Below are 14,517 nucleotides of genomic sequence, written 5' to 3' on the forward strand. Positions count from 1 at the left end.
ATATCAGACTCCTCCATCCACAGCAAATATCCTGCTGGCCTTTCGTATTCTAGCACAGCTGATTGGCTGCCATCACTGTTCACCCAAGAATTTTCCTGACTGGCACCTTTCGATTTTCTGAAGGATGCCGGATGGAAGGCGGCCAACATGGCCACCTACTGAGCGAATGTCGGCTGGTTCATTAACTGGCCGAAATTTGCACGGTGTATGGCCAGCTTTACAGAAATATCGTTCTACAATCTGGCTTAGATGGCCACCATGCCTGTAGGTACCAGTGCTCAACCAGTGACTTTCTAAAGAAGTATAGCGCATTTGATGGGAAGCTGAAAAGCTTAAGAATTGCATAGAACAGAATGTGATTTACATCCATCCACCGATACCCCTCTCCAACAGCCTGCAAGGGGACAACCAATTGGAATAGATTCTTCAGAAATAAATACTTTTGGTCCTTTACACGTAAACTAAGCCCGTCTTAGGCATTGGCCTGTCTTTGTTGGTGTTAGAACAACCATCAATTTCAATGCAATTTAATACAGCAGTGGGCACTCCTACCCTTCAGAAAAAATGCTCTCGGATGCTAGGAAGAGATAGGGAACATTCAATGTTGTTACAGAAGAACCTACACTGGGGGGAGGGGGACACTAACCGCACATAACCCAAGATTATTCGTTTACCATTGATTTTTATAGCAACTGGAGTTTTACCTAAATCCACAGTGGAATGTGATAGATAATTCCCTGGGTCCAAACAATATCTTTAATCAGATGATTACAGGCTGCCACCGTGCACACGTCTACTGTCCCAAGGGGGACGTGTACAAGAGTTACTGCCAAACACTGTAGGTTTCCTCTGCAATATACCCACAAACACTCCTGTATCGCTGCATGAAATCAAGTCTCTAGGCTGAGGAGGGGGTGGCATTCACTGTACACTAAATTACCAGTGGAGGAGTGTTGTGAGCAGCATCTGACAGGTATCTGTGTGCACTGATTCATGCTGTTTTGCAGACAGCCTTAATGTGCCACGCAAAACCAATACTGACAACAAAAGAGCTGCCCTTTATTGCTGTTAATATCCCTGAGCAATTATGGTAACTCAGCAGGAACTTCGGCCCAGAATGGAAACCTTCGCATTGTAATTCATAACTCCTTCACTGATTCTGCTGTAAATCCCAGGTACCCGCTAATGCGCACAATAGCATGATTCCGGCAAAGGCATTATTAAGGTGGGTAAGAATAAAAGAAGCAAAGCCGCACTTCAATCTGCCAACAAAAATTACAGAGACCCATTTGGGGAAGCAAATATTAATCCACAAACAGGAAGTAGTATTTCCATTATATGCAAAATGAAGGAAAACTGCCACCGTCCTGTCAGCCACAAACAATACAACCTCCTGGTCCGATCTGTGCCCTCTTATGCAAGACATTCTCATGGATCTGACTGCATAGCAAAATACAGAGGTAACTGAAAATTCATTACAATCACACATGAACATTTTCACCATATTTTGACAATAGAGGTGACGTGTCTTTTTATTTCACCTTTTCTGAAGAGATAACATATGGGGCAGTGATGGCCATCTACAGATTTTGGAACCATCAAATGCAGACCTGCTAATCCAGGTGTGAACAAATTCCTCTCAATCTCTTACTTCAGTCCAGAAAACAAGCCAGCACTTGCTGTTGTGTCCTGTAGTGGTGTGGGATGGAACCACAACACGTGTCAAGGGACCAGAAATCCGACACGTCCAAAAGTGTCCAATGCCCAAGAGTGAGGCTGCAGCAATAATATGGAGTCAGCATGGCCCTGTGCCCAGATCAGGCACACTATAGTTCCATATTCTGAACAAGTACTATAAACACTTTAAAGCAAGCCCTCATTCCTCTCTGTATCTATAAGCATTGTGAAGAAATTCATATTCAACATTCACAACGCAGACACTGTGTATTTATGAGAAGAGAACCTGGACAAGCTGTCAGCCCTCTAATGGAAACAGCCAGAAGGTATTACTGAGCTTCTAGAAACTGAATGAAATCCAATTCCAGAGTCTTTGTTGAGATGATTCAGGATCTCTAATCTTGAGATCTTTTTCACAATGAAAACATCCAGAGTGGAATTTATTAAAACTGGAGCAGACAAAATCTGAAGCAGATGTGCATAGCAACCAATCAGCTTCTCCGTTTCAGTTTCAAATCTTAACTATACAAACTGAAGAGAGACGCTGATTGGTTGTCATGCACAGCTGCTCCAGGTTTGATAAATTCCTCTCCCAGTGAGGTCAGTAATGGCTTGCATTAAATCTCTTGACTGATTAAGAATATGTCAATAGTTTGTCTGTAGTCTGACCACAGGTTGACTAAAAGTAGAAGAAGACATGGGATACCAAAGAAATAAGTATAAAGGTGCCCATACACCTTGCGATTATTGTACGATAATCGCAGGAAATGCCGCGATCGTACGATAATCGCAAGGTTTATGGAAGGCGTGCGACCGTTTCTACTGTACGGTCGCACGTCTTTTATCTTACGAGCAGGCTTGAAAACCCGCAGAGAATCGTACGATTGTCGCCGTGTTTGTGGCCTGCTCGTAAGACAAATGCCGAACGGGCCGTTGTGCGCAAGCGCACGCTGCCTGTTCAGCATTGCAGTCATCGGAGGCCCGCCCCTCAGCGGGGCGGGCCTTCAACGATCGCAAGTACGATCTGCCTGTCCAAGATGGGCAGATCGTACAAGCTTTTAATTAGCTTACAATCATCGCAAGACAAAAGTATTTGGTTGTAAGGTGTATGGGCACCTTTACACTTCTACTTCAGGAAATGTTTTGACACTTGACAGGGTTCACCAACGATGTAATGATGAATACCGAGCTGCATTAATATTGGTTCCTTCATATCTGCCCGGAGTTCAGCTTTAAAGTGACACTAAACTCAGGAGTGAAATCTTAAAAATGTATTCAAGTACCCCAACTCTTAACAACAATGTATCTTATTTGTGTATCACTCGGCTGTAGATCCTCCAATCATCTCTGAATTGGTGCCGACACTGTCCTTCCTTCTGGAGGGTGACTACTTTTGTTCTCCATGGCCTTTGTGTGTGATGTAAAGTAGTCACCGCTCCAAGCTCACTCCTGTGATGGACTACAATCTCAATACAAATTAGTAAACTAAACATGAGATTGTAGTCCACCACGGGAGCGATCTTACTTTCTGTATCCCCATTAGGGAGATTCCCCCCTCTCTATTTGTCCTGATGACTTATCACTAAAAGTAAAGAAAAAAAACAAAATTTGGGTGGGCATCAGAACAGGAATAAATTAGGAACCTTTCAATGGGACCACTCGTTTTGGTGATCCTGTCAGGGGAGGGAATTCCTTCCCCTTCCTGTTGTTGCTGACAGAAAGTGAAGGGAAATCTCCCCAATGGGACACGGATAGCTAAAAAACCAACAAACACACACAAAAAAAGCAGGCAAGGGTTATAACCCCCCTGACTATCGAAAACTAAAAAGAAAAAACGTTGGCTTCTGCTCTATCTTAATGTATCCTCTGCTTAAGCATCTTTTTTAACATATGTATAGTTTAAATGATCCAGATTTATTTAATGATGGCAAGTGCTGAACAGACATCTCCATGCTGCATAACACATTAATACTTTATATACAGAACAACAGGAAAAAAAACCCACTTACCAGTTTGAAATCTTGAATGCTACATATAAAGTATGGAGTGTTAGGTCTTCGGCTCTCAATATATACACAGTCTGAGGAGAAAAGAGAAAAATTGTTCAATATGGGAGGTCATTGCCCTTTTAAGAGGCCTTAGGCAAAATAAAACCAATTAACACCTTTACCTACGGTACTTTACCTGCAACAGGGAGCAGCTAATGTGTAACCCAAGGCCTGACACCCTGTAACCTTTTTTTGCCTGCACCTATCTGATGCTTATAGAATACATACATAGGTTCAATGCTATTTCCCTTCTAATATGTCAAACTAAATTTCTAATCCAAGTTATTTTAACAGAAATAGGTTCATATTATGCTGTGTGGCCAGCATACACAGGGTTTAGCAGAGTGTTTTTAGGGGGCTTATTGCTTACTAATGCACCTATAAAATCATATTTAGGTTAATCAGCTCAACATCCTAACACACACACACACACACACACACACACACACACACAGTGAGCAGGACACAGACGGAAAGGACACACTAGACGATTAGATCACAGATTGGAGAACCCGCCACGTAAATGGGGAAGCTGGAGCCTCTTGGGTATAGCTCGCTATTAAAACCCAAGGCAAACACATTCTGTCCTCTAATTGTCAAGCCGAAGCAACCCATCACAGGAACTACCAGGAAAAACCAAATTAGATTTTCCTGAGGATGACTTGAGCTTGTTCAAATGATATCTGACATGGCAAGGGATCAGTAATTATTTTCTTGTGCTATCAACAACTTGGATTCAGGCAAAAAAAAAAAACTAACATGAAGGAGTCAGCCAGTGTATAAAAGTCTGCCCTTTAACTGGTGCTATCCAGGCAGCAATTACAATACTAGCGCATGCACACAAAGGGGACACATTGCCAAATGTTTCAAAGTAAAGGGAAAGGGCCAGGTTAATGAAAAGGCTGCGAACAAGCAAAACCACGTGAAACCCAGCAGAAAAACAAGTGTCACAGGTGCCAATGAGACCAATTATATCATGAGTTACAGCTCCATTCACACCGCCTCTGCCTGAAAACAGAGACAGGGAAATGTTGCTGGTTTCTTCAATAAACTGACCCTTTAGGGCTTCTTCACACCACTTACAGTGTGGTCCAGCGCGGTTAGCTGCTGGAACGCACCCTATTGCATACTAAACACCCCCATGCGTTGAAGTCAATGGCCCCACAGCCATGCATGCCCCCCCACAGTAGTAACAGTAGTTCTAAATCTTAATTGAATGTCATTTAGTTTGCTGAAGCACTGCGTACCAAACTACTGCCATTTTTTACATCCTTAACTCATCTCAGTGCTGCTGATCTTCTCCAGCCTTTTTCAGTCATTTTCTGTACATCAGGGGTAGGCAAACTGTGGCTGAGAGCACAAATCACAGCACGCACTCTGGGAGACGTGCCTATCAGAGTCTTGCAAAGCTTTATGGGGACGGGATTTGTAGCTTCTCCACAGCTTGAGGGCCAGAGTTTGCCTACCTCTGTTCTACATGCACTCAAACCAGCATCAGCTGCATGTCATTCTTCTGGGCTGGCTCCCTGATAAGTGACATCAGTGGGCCATGCCTGTACAATGTGTGTTGGCACAGCCTCTTACAGCCCTGCCAGGGGTGCATGTGACAGGAAGGGGTTACTGTGCAATGGTTTCACACAGTGTGTAGCTGACCGAACGACTCAGTTTTACAGGCACTAGATGGCGCTGAGGAGCACAGAAAACTCCTATGCTCCTCTAACTCTATTTAGCAACTATAATGCCATGAGAACAGCATTCGCCCAGCAACATGCTGGCCAAAGTGCCTGAACAATGATCTAAAAGGCAGGATCATCAGGGGGTTTTTTTTTGTTTTTGTTTTTTGAACAGCTAAAAATGTCAAAGGATGAAAAACTGTACAAATTATATTAATATAGTAAAACTTAGATTTTAGTGATTTGGTTTACATCTACTTTAATAATGTGTAGTGAAAGTACATCACAGTGCTTCCAACACAGCTGTGATCTGTACTGCAGACATGTATATAAATTTAGGTCAATGAATAAATACCTACTGTGTATAGAAGATGATAAATTCCTATAGGGGAAAGAATCAAATGGTTGAAAAGATATGCTGTAAATGTCATTCCTTTTGGCTGGCAGTCATGACATTAGATAATGGAGAATAAAACCAAAATGCAAATGAAAGAAATACGTACAAATAATGGTACAATTATCACATTGCTGGGTCTGGAACCGCGTGAAAGGATTACAATTAATCACGATGACAAGCGACAGGCGGTATTTGGAGGGTATGTAAAAGGCAAAACTTGACATGCCTAACACCATTATTTTTTCACACCAGTCATTTCCTATCACCACCAAGGTACACAAATGTGAAAAACATTCTGATGGCTGTCTGTACCATGAAAACAAGACTTTTCATATAGAAAATGGCAACTTCTTGTCTCACTTTTTACATCTCTCACTAGCAAAAACATTAAAGAAATCTGAATCTCTGTTTGTGAGCATCCCTCCACCTCAGCAGGTCAGAACTAAGCCGGGGGGGGGGGTGATATGAGCATATCACCCACGATGCAATGGGAGCAGCTATGCTCTGCTCTGTGTAAACTGAGCATGTCAATCAGAACAATGTCGTAGAGGGAGCAGGCAGACTGACTGTGCGGGTATCAGGTACTAGACTGCATATTATCAGACTGCCCATCCGAAAGTGCCATTTCAATGTCTCCTCATAATAAACAAAAATTCTAGAGTTTGATTGTAAAGATGTATTTTAAAAAATCACCAGAGATAAATATATATACTGTGTAGCGCTTTAAAATCACCACGGGGAGACTAGATTTAACACAAGCCTATGAATATCATTGCGGCATGATTGCTTCTCCTATAAATACAGCCCTTTGTCTTGACCTGCCATATGCGCATTATGATAATGCCTCTCTAATACCTCCGAGTAGAACACCATTACATGGAAGGTCATTATGAATCACAGATCACAGAGGCTTGACAAGCTTTCCTCCCCTTTTTATGTAAGCAATATACAAATTTCATCGGGATACATTAAAAGCATACAGTAACAAGGGACCTATGCAGTGCTATAATAGGACAGGTAAAATGGAGCCAACAAGCCTATGTGCAATAGTGTTTAAGTGTATTAAATTTATAAAATAATGCATTCTATCACTGGGTGAATTTATATTACAAGCATTTAAAAAAAGTGTATCTACCAAATACAGAGTACTCGCCCAAATACTCAGCATCGGCACCGTTACCAGTATTGGTGCATCCCTAATACTTAGCATTTCTGCACTGCGGTCATCTGTGCTGCAAACTGACCTACAACAGTGAAAAGGGCGCCTAGTCCCCCGCTGCGCCCAATAGTTCAATCCACTGGTCCACCTCAATACTGTGTCTTGTAATACCAGAAGGGCCTCGGAAGAAAGCTAGGGGTTTGGGGACCAGAATCCGAGTGCTAGTCTCAGGAGATGTGGTGAGGTCACTGCTGTGCTGCTCACTGTTCTCCTTGCTGAAGGGTCTGACATGAAGAAAAACACAGAAAAGGCTTAGAAATGACACCTCTGAGGCAACAGCTTTATAACTACTAAATGAGAAAGTCTATAGAACGGAGAAAGGGATACTAACGCAAATGGCTTCTCGTCCCACACTGAGGTACCGAGTCCGTACAATAAGTCCTAGATACCACAAGCACAATTTAGTTAAGCACACCGCTGGCAGGGAATGTCCTTGTCATGGCATAGTCAGTTACTCACACTGTGACAGCTCTTCATAAAGTCTTGGGGAGAATACAATGTTTTCCAATACAGCTGCTTATTTCATAAAAAAAGAGCCATAAAGCAAACGGAGATTGGAATCACTGTAAGTCAGGAGGCGTCTGAATTCATAATTTTATCTTGCAGCCATCAAAGTCTTGTCTGTGCCTGACAAGGAAAATGGAAAGGCTGGCTCGTGGTGACCTGGCTTTGTGCAATTCATTTACAAGATAAAATAAGTGAAAATATCCATCACTACACCTCACATTCTGCAAAATGACATGTCTCCTAACAGCAGACAATAAAGTGTTCCACCACACATGATCCCCCGGGGGGCTTGTACTAAACACTAGGCTTGAAATGAACTGGAAGGCCGTGACTTGAGGAAGAGGGGCGAAGAGGAACAAGCTCTGTGTTTTACACGCACAAACCATTTATCTTCACCGCTAAATCAGTTAGGACTGACTAGTCACACCAGAGCACTGATGACATTGGGCCCATTGTCTGCATACAGAAGAGGCAGACCTTGTACAGGCAGGAAGCACTGCTACTCACAGCTCACCGCCCAGAGTATCGCAATGAACTAATGACATCACAAAGGTTAAAAGGGACAACAACCTCGTCTAGTTTCCTAGCTAAATTGTGTCTCGCACAAGGGAATATGAATGCCCTCCACAGCTGACATCTCTGTAAAAGCAGAGGAATCTGAAAGTCACGAATCTCTTGTTTTTCTCTCTTCTATCCACATTTACATAAGATAATAAACCTGATAATACAAATACTGGCCATACGCTGCTCAAATTTTGGTCAATTGCTGCTGAAATGTTCAAAATTGGAGCCGTGTGTTGCTCTGTTGGAACCACCCAGCTTGACAAATTTGATTTTTCAGCACTGCTTGGGTATTCATTAGCCATAAGTCCCGCTGGATGTTAAATAGCAGGCAGGGGAGATTCCCTCATCCACACTAAACAGCATGGATGAAGGGATGGACTGATTTTTTTCATTCAGCCCGCAGGAGTGAACAAGTGAAACCTAAAAGGTGTATGACCAGCTTAACATGTTTTCTTGTGATGCCAAACTCCACAGCAATCTAGTAAACTAACACTGAATCCTAAACTTTAGATTGTAAGCCCTCAGGGGCAGGGCCTTCCTTACCATCTTGTCTTGAATTGTATTGTAATGTCTTCCTTATATTGTAAAGCGCTGCGCAAACTGTTGACGGTATATAAATCCCGCATAATAATAATAAACTGCCCATGGAGAGAAGATGCGTATCTCCTGATCTGGCTGGATCTAAAGATTGTACGGGCCTATGGGACATACAGACAACTGTTGCTAACATTTTTCTGGACAGAATGCCTGACCCTGTCCAATCCCTCCTGCTTCGTTTCTCCATAACCAGAGATGCTTTGAGCTAGAGCTGCAACAGTTAATCGATTAAGTTGATTAAAATCGACGATTGAAAACGTTGCCAACGTTTTCGAGCAACCCTGAAGATCACTTTAGAAGGTCGGATTGTACCTTGAAAGACCAACATCTGAGAACTATGGCCAGTCATAAAATGAAGGAACCTTTTAGTCTATGTTAGTCTTCAAACCAATCCTTGTGAAGCCCCTTAGATTCAACGCTATGGATGTACAAAATTCACTCCAATTAGAGCATACACCCACACTTTTTGTTGGGGCCAAGACCAAACCCATTCATCTAACTGCCAGATTAAACTGTAGGATGCTAAGGAATGAGGGTTAATATCAACTTGGAAAGACCCACATGGATCCATGGGGCCTCATGGGCAGACATTTATTTGAAGCCTTACACAATTGAGTGCAAGCATGCTTTTTAGTATTTTTCCACTTGTTCAGCACTGGCACAAGGTGTCACCAAGACTGAAATCAAAGTAAATCTCCCCAGACAGGACACATACAGCAATAAGACCTCACAGAGGTTATAACTCATCCCAACTATATACAAAACCAAAGGTTTTGGCTGGAGTGTGGTTTTTGTATGTCTGCCAGAGAGATGCTGCTTACTAAACGCTCTTTGGCTTCTGCATTTCAGCTGCTGACATTCTATAAAGGATGGAAAACCATGTAAGAGCCTCTGTGGCTGATATTAAAGGCATCGATCCAAGATAATGTCAGCATCAAATAATTCCATCAATGGCCTCATTATCTGCAGGGTAACCTGAATCAAACGCCTTGGGCGCTCAATGTACACACCGTCTAAAATAAGGTCACTGACAAAATGGTACAAACAGATTAGATGGAAGGTGATGATGAAGGTTACATGAAAATACTCAAACCAGGACTTTAATGGTAAATCATCCTTTGGCTGATCAAGTATTTCTATTAAAAGAAAAAAATTCTAGCACAGCAATTACATTCGCCATTCTATGTGCCCTCTCTCTGCCGGGGCCTCCTTTCCTTCACAGCTCCTGTGATCACTTGTCACACCGCTTGAAAACTCTATACTGCATTAATACTGCTGAACAAAGCCACAGCCATGGTCCTTTGCTGTTTCATCTCGGCTCTGTAACTAAAACAGAAATGAGCTCTGGCAGCAGCATTGTTCTGAGGAAATTGATGACACAGAATGCCCATACACCATGAAAATGGACAGCAAGAAATGCATGGAAAATGACTGGCAGAAGAGAAAGGAGAAAGAGCAACAACTGAGAAAAAAAAACCCCATGCAGGTGTTTCGGTCGCTTCCCATTGATGTAATAATGTTACATTTAATACACAACAATTAGTACAGATACTCCTATGAAAGAGCGCCCCCAGGGGCCAAAAAGAGAACTGCCTTATGCTGGCCACACTCTTTCTGCAGGGGTTCCATTAAACATGCAAGTGCAAGAACACAACTGGGATCTAACATATGAGGGGGAGGGGGGGCATGACGCAGACCTTCAGGCGACAGCTGCACCCATGAAGGAAATCACTATTCGCTTATCATCAGGCAAGCTCCTCATTAGTGCCAATAGAGATGTGTGGGATGTGGGACAGCAGCAGTAGCTTATCAGATGAGAATCTGGCCAGCCTTCAAATTCCAAACACAGGTTCCACCAACATTATTATTATACAGGATTTATATAGCCCCAACAGTTTGCACAGCGCTTTACAATATAATAAAGACATTACAATCACAATACAATTCGAGACAAGATGGTAAGGAGGGCCCTGCCCCTGAGGGCTTACAGTCTAAAAGATGATCCTGACACAGTGAAATTATCACACGAATGTGCCAAAGTCAGTTTTGCTGTGCAAAGGCCATCATGGCCCTAAATAGAGAAAAGCACTTTTAGAAAGCAAGGCAACGTGTTAAACAGCATTCTCAAGCAAAAGCGCATCTTCAACATGCTTGCGTGCACTCATGATGCAGTTCAGTCACATTTATTAGCAATCACCAAACGCTGTCTCCAATGTAATATTAGACAATGCGACTGTCAAACACATCACAAGCACGTTTAGAAGCATTTTGTATCACGTGCCGTCAGATGGGCTTAAAGAAAAATGGGTTTGAAGGAGAGTACAAAAGGACAGAACACAAAATGTGAAAATGCACTGCGCTTAGGGTGCGGGAGGGTGAAACGTCTGCCAATTATTTAGTTACTGTGGTCTATGTTCCTACTGAGAAGATAAAACGTCGCATTCTGTACCAATGACTGCTGTGTATACCACAACAGGAATCCATACCTGAGGGAACTTCCCATTAATAAAAGTGTGTCTGGGCAGAATAAAAAGAAAACTGCAATACATGCACATTGCAGGTACAGAAAAATACCTGGAAAAAAGATTCCACCAAGCTCCTAATCTCCTCTAGTGAGCTGACAACGCTGCCCCTGCTGCAATGACATTCTAAGCAGCGTTGTCAGGCCTGCCTAAAGCTGGCCATACACTGTGCAAATTTCTTGATGAACCGGCCAAAATCCATTCAATGGGTGGCTCTGTTGGCACCCAGGGCCACCCACCCAGGAATATCATAGTAGCCAGTGATATTTTTTTTTTCTTTTTCCCGTTAAGCAAGTAAGTTGAACAAAAAATAAATAAAACGACTGTATGACCAGCATAAGGCTAGCCATACATGCTTAGGTTTATCTTGTTTAACCCCGCAGGATGAACGGGACTAATCAGTCGACTGCCCCACCCACGCTAAACAGTGCGGATGGAGGAAACTCCACTGCTAGCTATTGTATTTGGACACCCAAGACAACCGAACATGCAGACTGGATGAGGTCACTGACCGAGACAGGTGGTGACCAGAAGTGGTGATAAAAGGGCCATTCATGCCTCAAATTTCAGCTGATTCACCTAAAAGGTTGAGCCATGTATGGCTAGCTCATGTTCTCTGCTGGTTTGCAAAACAATCTCTTCCTATGTAATAGGGATGAGCAGAGGGGATGGTTTTTCGACTGACCAGCAGCCATTTTGTTTTTGTAATTGTAGCATTTTAAAAGAGACAAAACTTGAAAACTTGGGGAAATGTGGAAGTACTGCAGACATGTGCTGAATATGTTTTTATTTTGCCCAGACATACACTTTAAATGATTGGCAGGACACAGACATCAATGACTGCACATTGGTGGTGGTTTCTGGACAAATTTCAGTACCAACTGGTTCATTTTTCCCCACAGCTGCCAACCTTGCTTTCAACTTCTAAAGCTGGCCATACGTCTATAGATTATCTGCAGACTTTCTATGGTCAGATGGAAAAAGTGCAACAGATTCCTCATCTATGCTAAAAACTGTGCGGATGAAGGAATCTCCCACTGGGCCAAGCTTCAGTATCTTGCTAGTTGGCCCACTGGCTGTCAAAATACCTGAACAATGCCTGCGTCCAATCAGATTGTTTGGGTATTTTGACAGCCAGCGGGGCCGACTAGCAAGATACTGAAGCTTGGAGGAATCTGTTGCACTTTTTCCATCTGACCACATAAACTCTGCAGATAATCTATAGGTGTATAGCCAGTTTAAGGCCTACCAGAAAGATTACATGGAATGTGACTAGCTCCTGCATCCCACATAGACAAGTTCCATTGTGAAGCTACACGATTAACATCCACCAAACCTTTGACAATCGTGCAGTTCTGACCTTGGGTTTTCGATCAGCTTTCCTTGGTGAACTGGAAACTAATGAGATGCACAAGATCTAGCTTTCACAGTCACTGCCTTCCACTAAAATACGGGGCACCGGCAGAACAATACAATAATCCATGTCTTTTTTCTGCAAGGTAAAGCCGAGCCGCTTTCTAGTGTAATGTATACCCAAGGATTCATGATGCAGCCCCGGCACCTCGCCTCTGGCAAATGAGTTTATTACAAAGCCATATTGCAGGGAATCCATTTTCTCTCCGTCTTCTCCCCCCTCCTGCTGCAGTTTAATGTGCTGTCGGCATAATTTAGACTTCATGTGTTTAAGCTCACTCAAGCCTGCCTCTTGGTTGTACACTAAATAGAACATATTTCTGCTGAACAGAATTAATGACAGCTAATTGTAATCCACAGCTCCCAAATTTATAAAAACAACTGCTAAGCAGTTCAAGCAGAGAGCACCGTGGCATCAACGCTATTTTAACCCTTCACTACTAACTTTTTTTTTTTAGCAAAGTGCCAAAATACTAAAAATACCTCAGATTCTAATTATTTTGGAAAAAGTGTACTTAAAAGGAGAACTGAGGTGAGTGATTTTTACTCAACCTCACAGTCCGAGCTGACCTGTGACCATGAAATGGTCACAGGTCGGCTCAATAGAATCGGGAAGTGAGCGAACACATACCGTCTCTTGCTCACTTCCCGATCATCTCCCTGCAGAGAGTCGAGACCGTCAGTCTACACTCACCACAGGTATATGTAAGTGTATCTAAAAACACAAAAATGTAACATATTGAGGATTACCCATTGTAGCTGTGGTGGCTGCATTTGTTTTCTCTTTTTTCGTCAGGCTTTGGGGGTTTTTTTTTGTTTTTTTCTCTCCACCTGGTAACACAGGCTGGACTCCACATCTTCATCTCCATTACATTGATTGGGGGAAGGTATAGATTGGTAGTTTGCAGGGGGGAAGAAAACATTATTTGTGCCTTTAGTTCAGCTCACAGCAAGTGACAAGAACATGACATTTCTTGCAACATAAACAGGCTACTTTCTGTACTTGCCGAAAATATTCTTAGCCAGAAAAATTATAACTAATGCAGTCACTCCATCTAAGGATGCGTAAACTTAGGTTGGAAGCTCTCATGGACAGAGCCCACCTAATCATCGTGTTTTAAATTGTATTCTAGCTGTAAAATCTTCCTTTGTAAAGTGCTGCACAAAAATGTGGCTATATATAAATCTTGTACAATAAGCTGCAATATATTACATTTTTGTAAATGTCATTTTAAAGCATATGCCAAAGCAAAAAACAAAAACAAAAAAATGCAGCACATCACAGAAATACATGTACATTCCCCATGATTTATCCCTTTAGAGGCCCTTCAAGTACAGAAAAATACCCGTTGATCCACCAGAAAAGCACCCAGATATTCGGTCCTGTTGTGAACATTTTTGTGAAATGAGTGGTGTCAGCTCTGCCATTTTCATTTGGTGAACTACTCAAGCACACTCACTTGCAGAACTCTACAACATAAAGCCTACTCATGCTGTAGTCCATAGTAAGAACTAGGAGGGCTCTCGGAGATATAAACAGAAGTGTGCAGAGGACATAGGGCAGCTCTTTATTTCTGGCAAGGTGAACAGGTTATTTTTGCACCCATCAAAAACATATAGCAAAACACTTTAATAGTATTTTGAAACAGGCAAAAGGGTGTAAAGAAGATAAATGTATCGTTTGTATTGTTAGGGTTTACATACACTTTAATCTCACATTAATGTAATGTTAAAGTCCAGCAAAACAAGTACATCAGAAAACAAATGGAAGGGTTATATGTGACCAACGGATTTACTCTTACTTCCTGTGTGGTCACAAGAGGAGGAAGAGGGTAAAACTCTCTGATGGGGACAAAGGTCACAATAAAAGCACTTTTCTATATAGCAAGGAGAGGTTAAG

General features: G+C 42.4%; 1 protein-coding gene across 2 annotated transcripts in view; it reads right to left on the reverse strand.

Moving 5' to 3' along the window:
• The window catches only part of RERE (arginine-glutamic acid dipeptide repeats), a 337,236-nt gene that overhangs the window by 139,054 nt on the left and 183,665 nt on the right, over nucleotides 1-14,517 (reverse strand). For both annotated transcript variants that reach the window (XM_018557505.1, XM_018557504.1), the window contains exon 3: nucleotides 3,687-3,757. In XM_018557505.1, the coding sequence (XP_018413007.1) occupies nucleotides 3,687-3,757 (71 nt within the window). The remainder of the gene's footprint in view (nucleotides 1-3,686; nucleotides 3,758-14,517) is intronic.

This window comes from Nanorana parkeri, unplaced genomic scaffold (assembly GCF_000935625.1).
Source record: "Nanorana parkeri isolate BGI_ZX_2015 unplaced genomic scaffold, ASM93562v1 scaffold287, whole genome shotgun sequence".
Taxonomy (NCBI): domain Eukaryota; kingdom Metazoa; phylum Chordata; class Amphibia; order Anura; family Dicroglossidae; genus Nanorana; species Nanorana parkeri.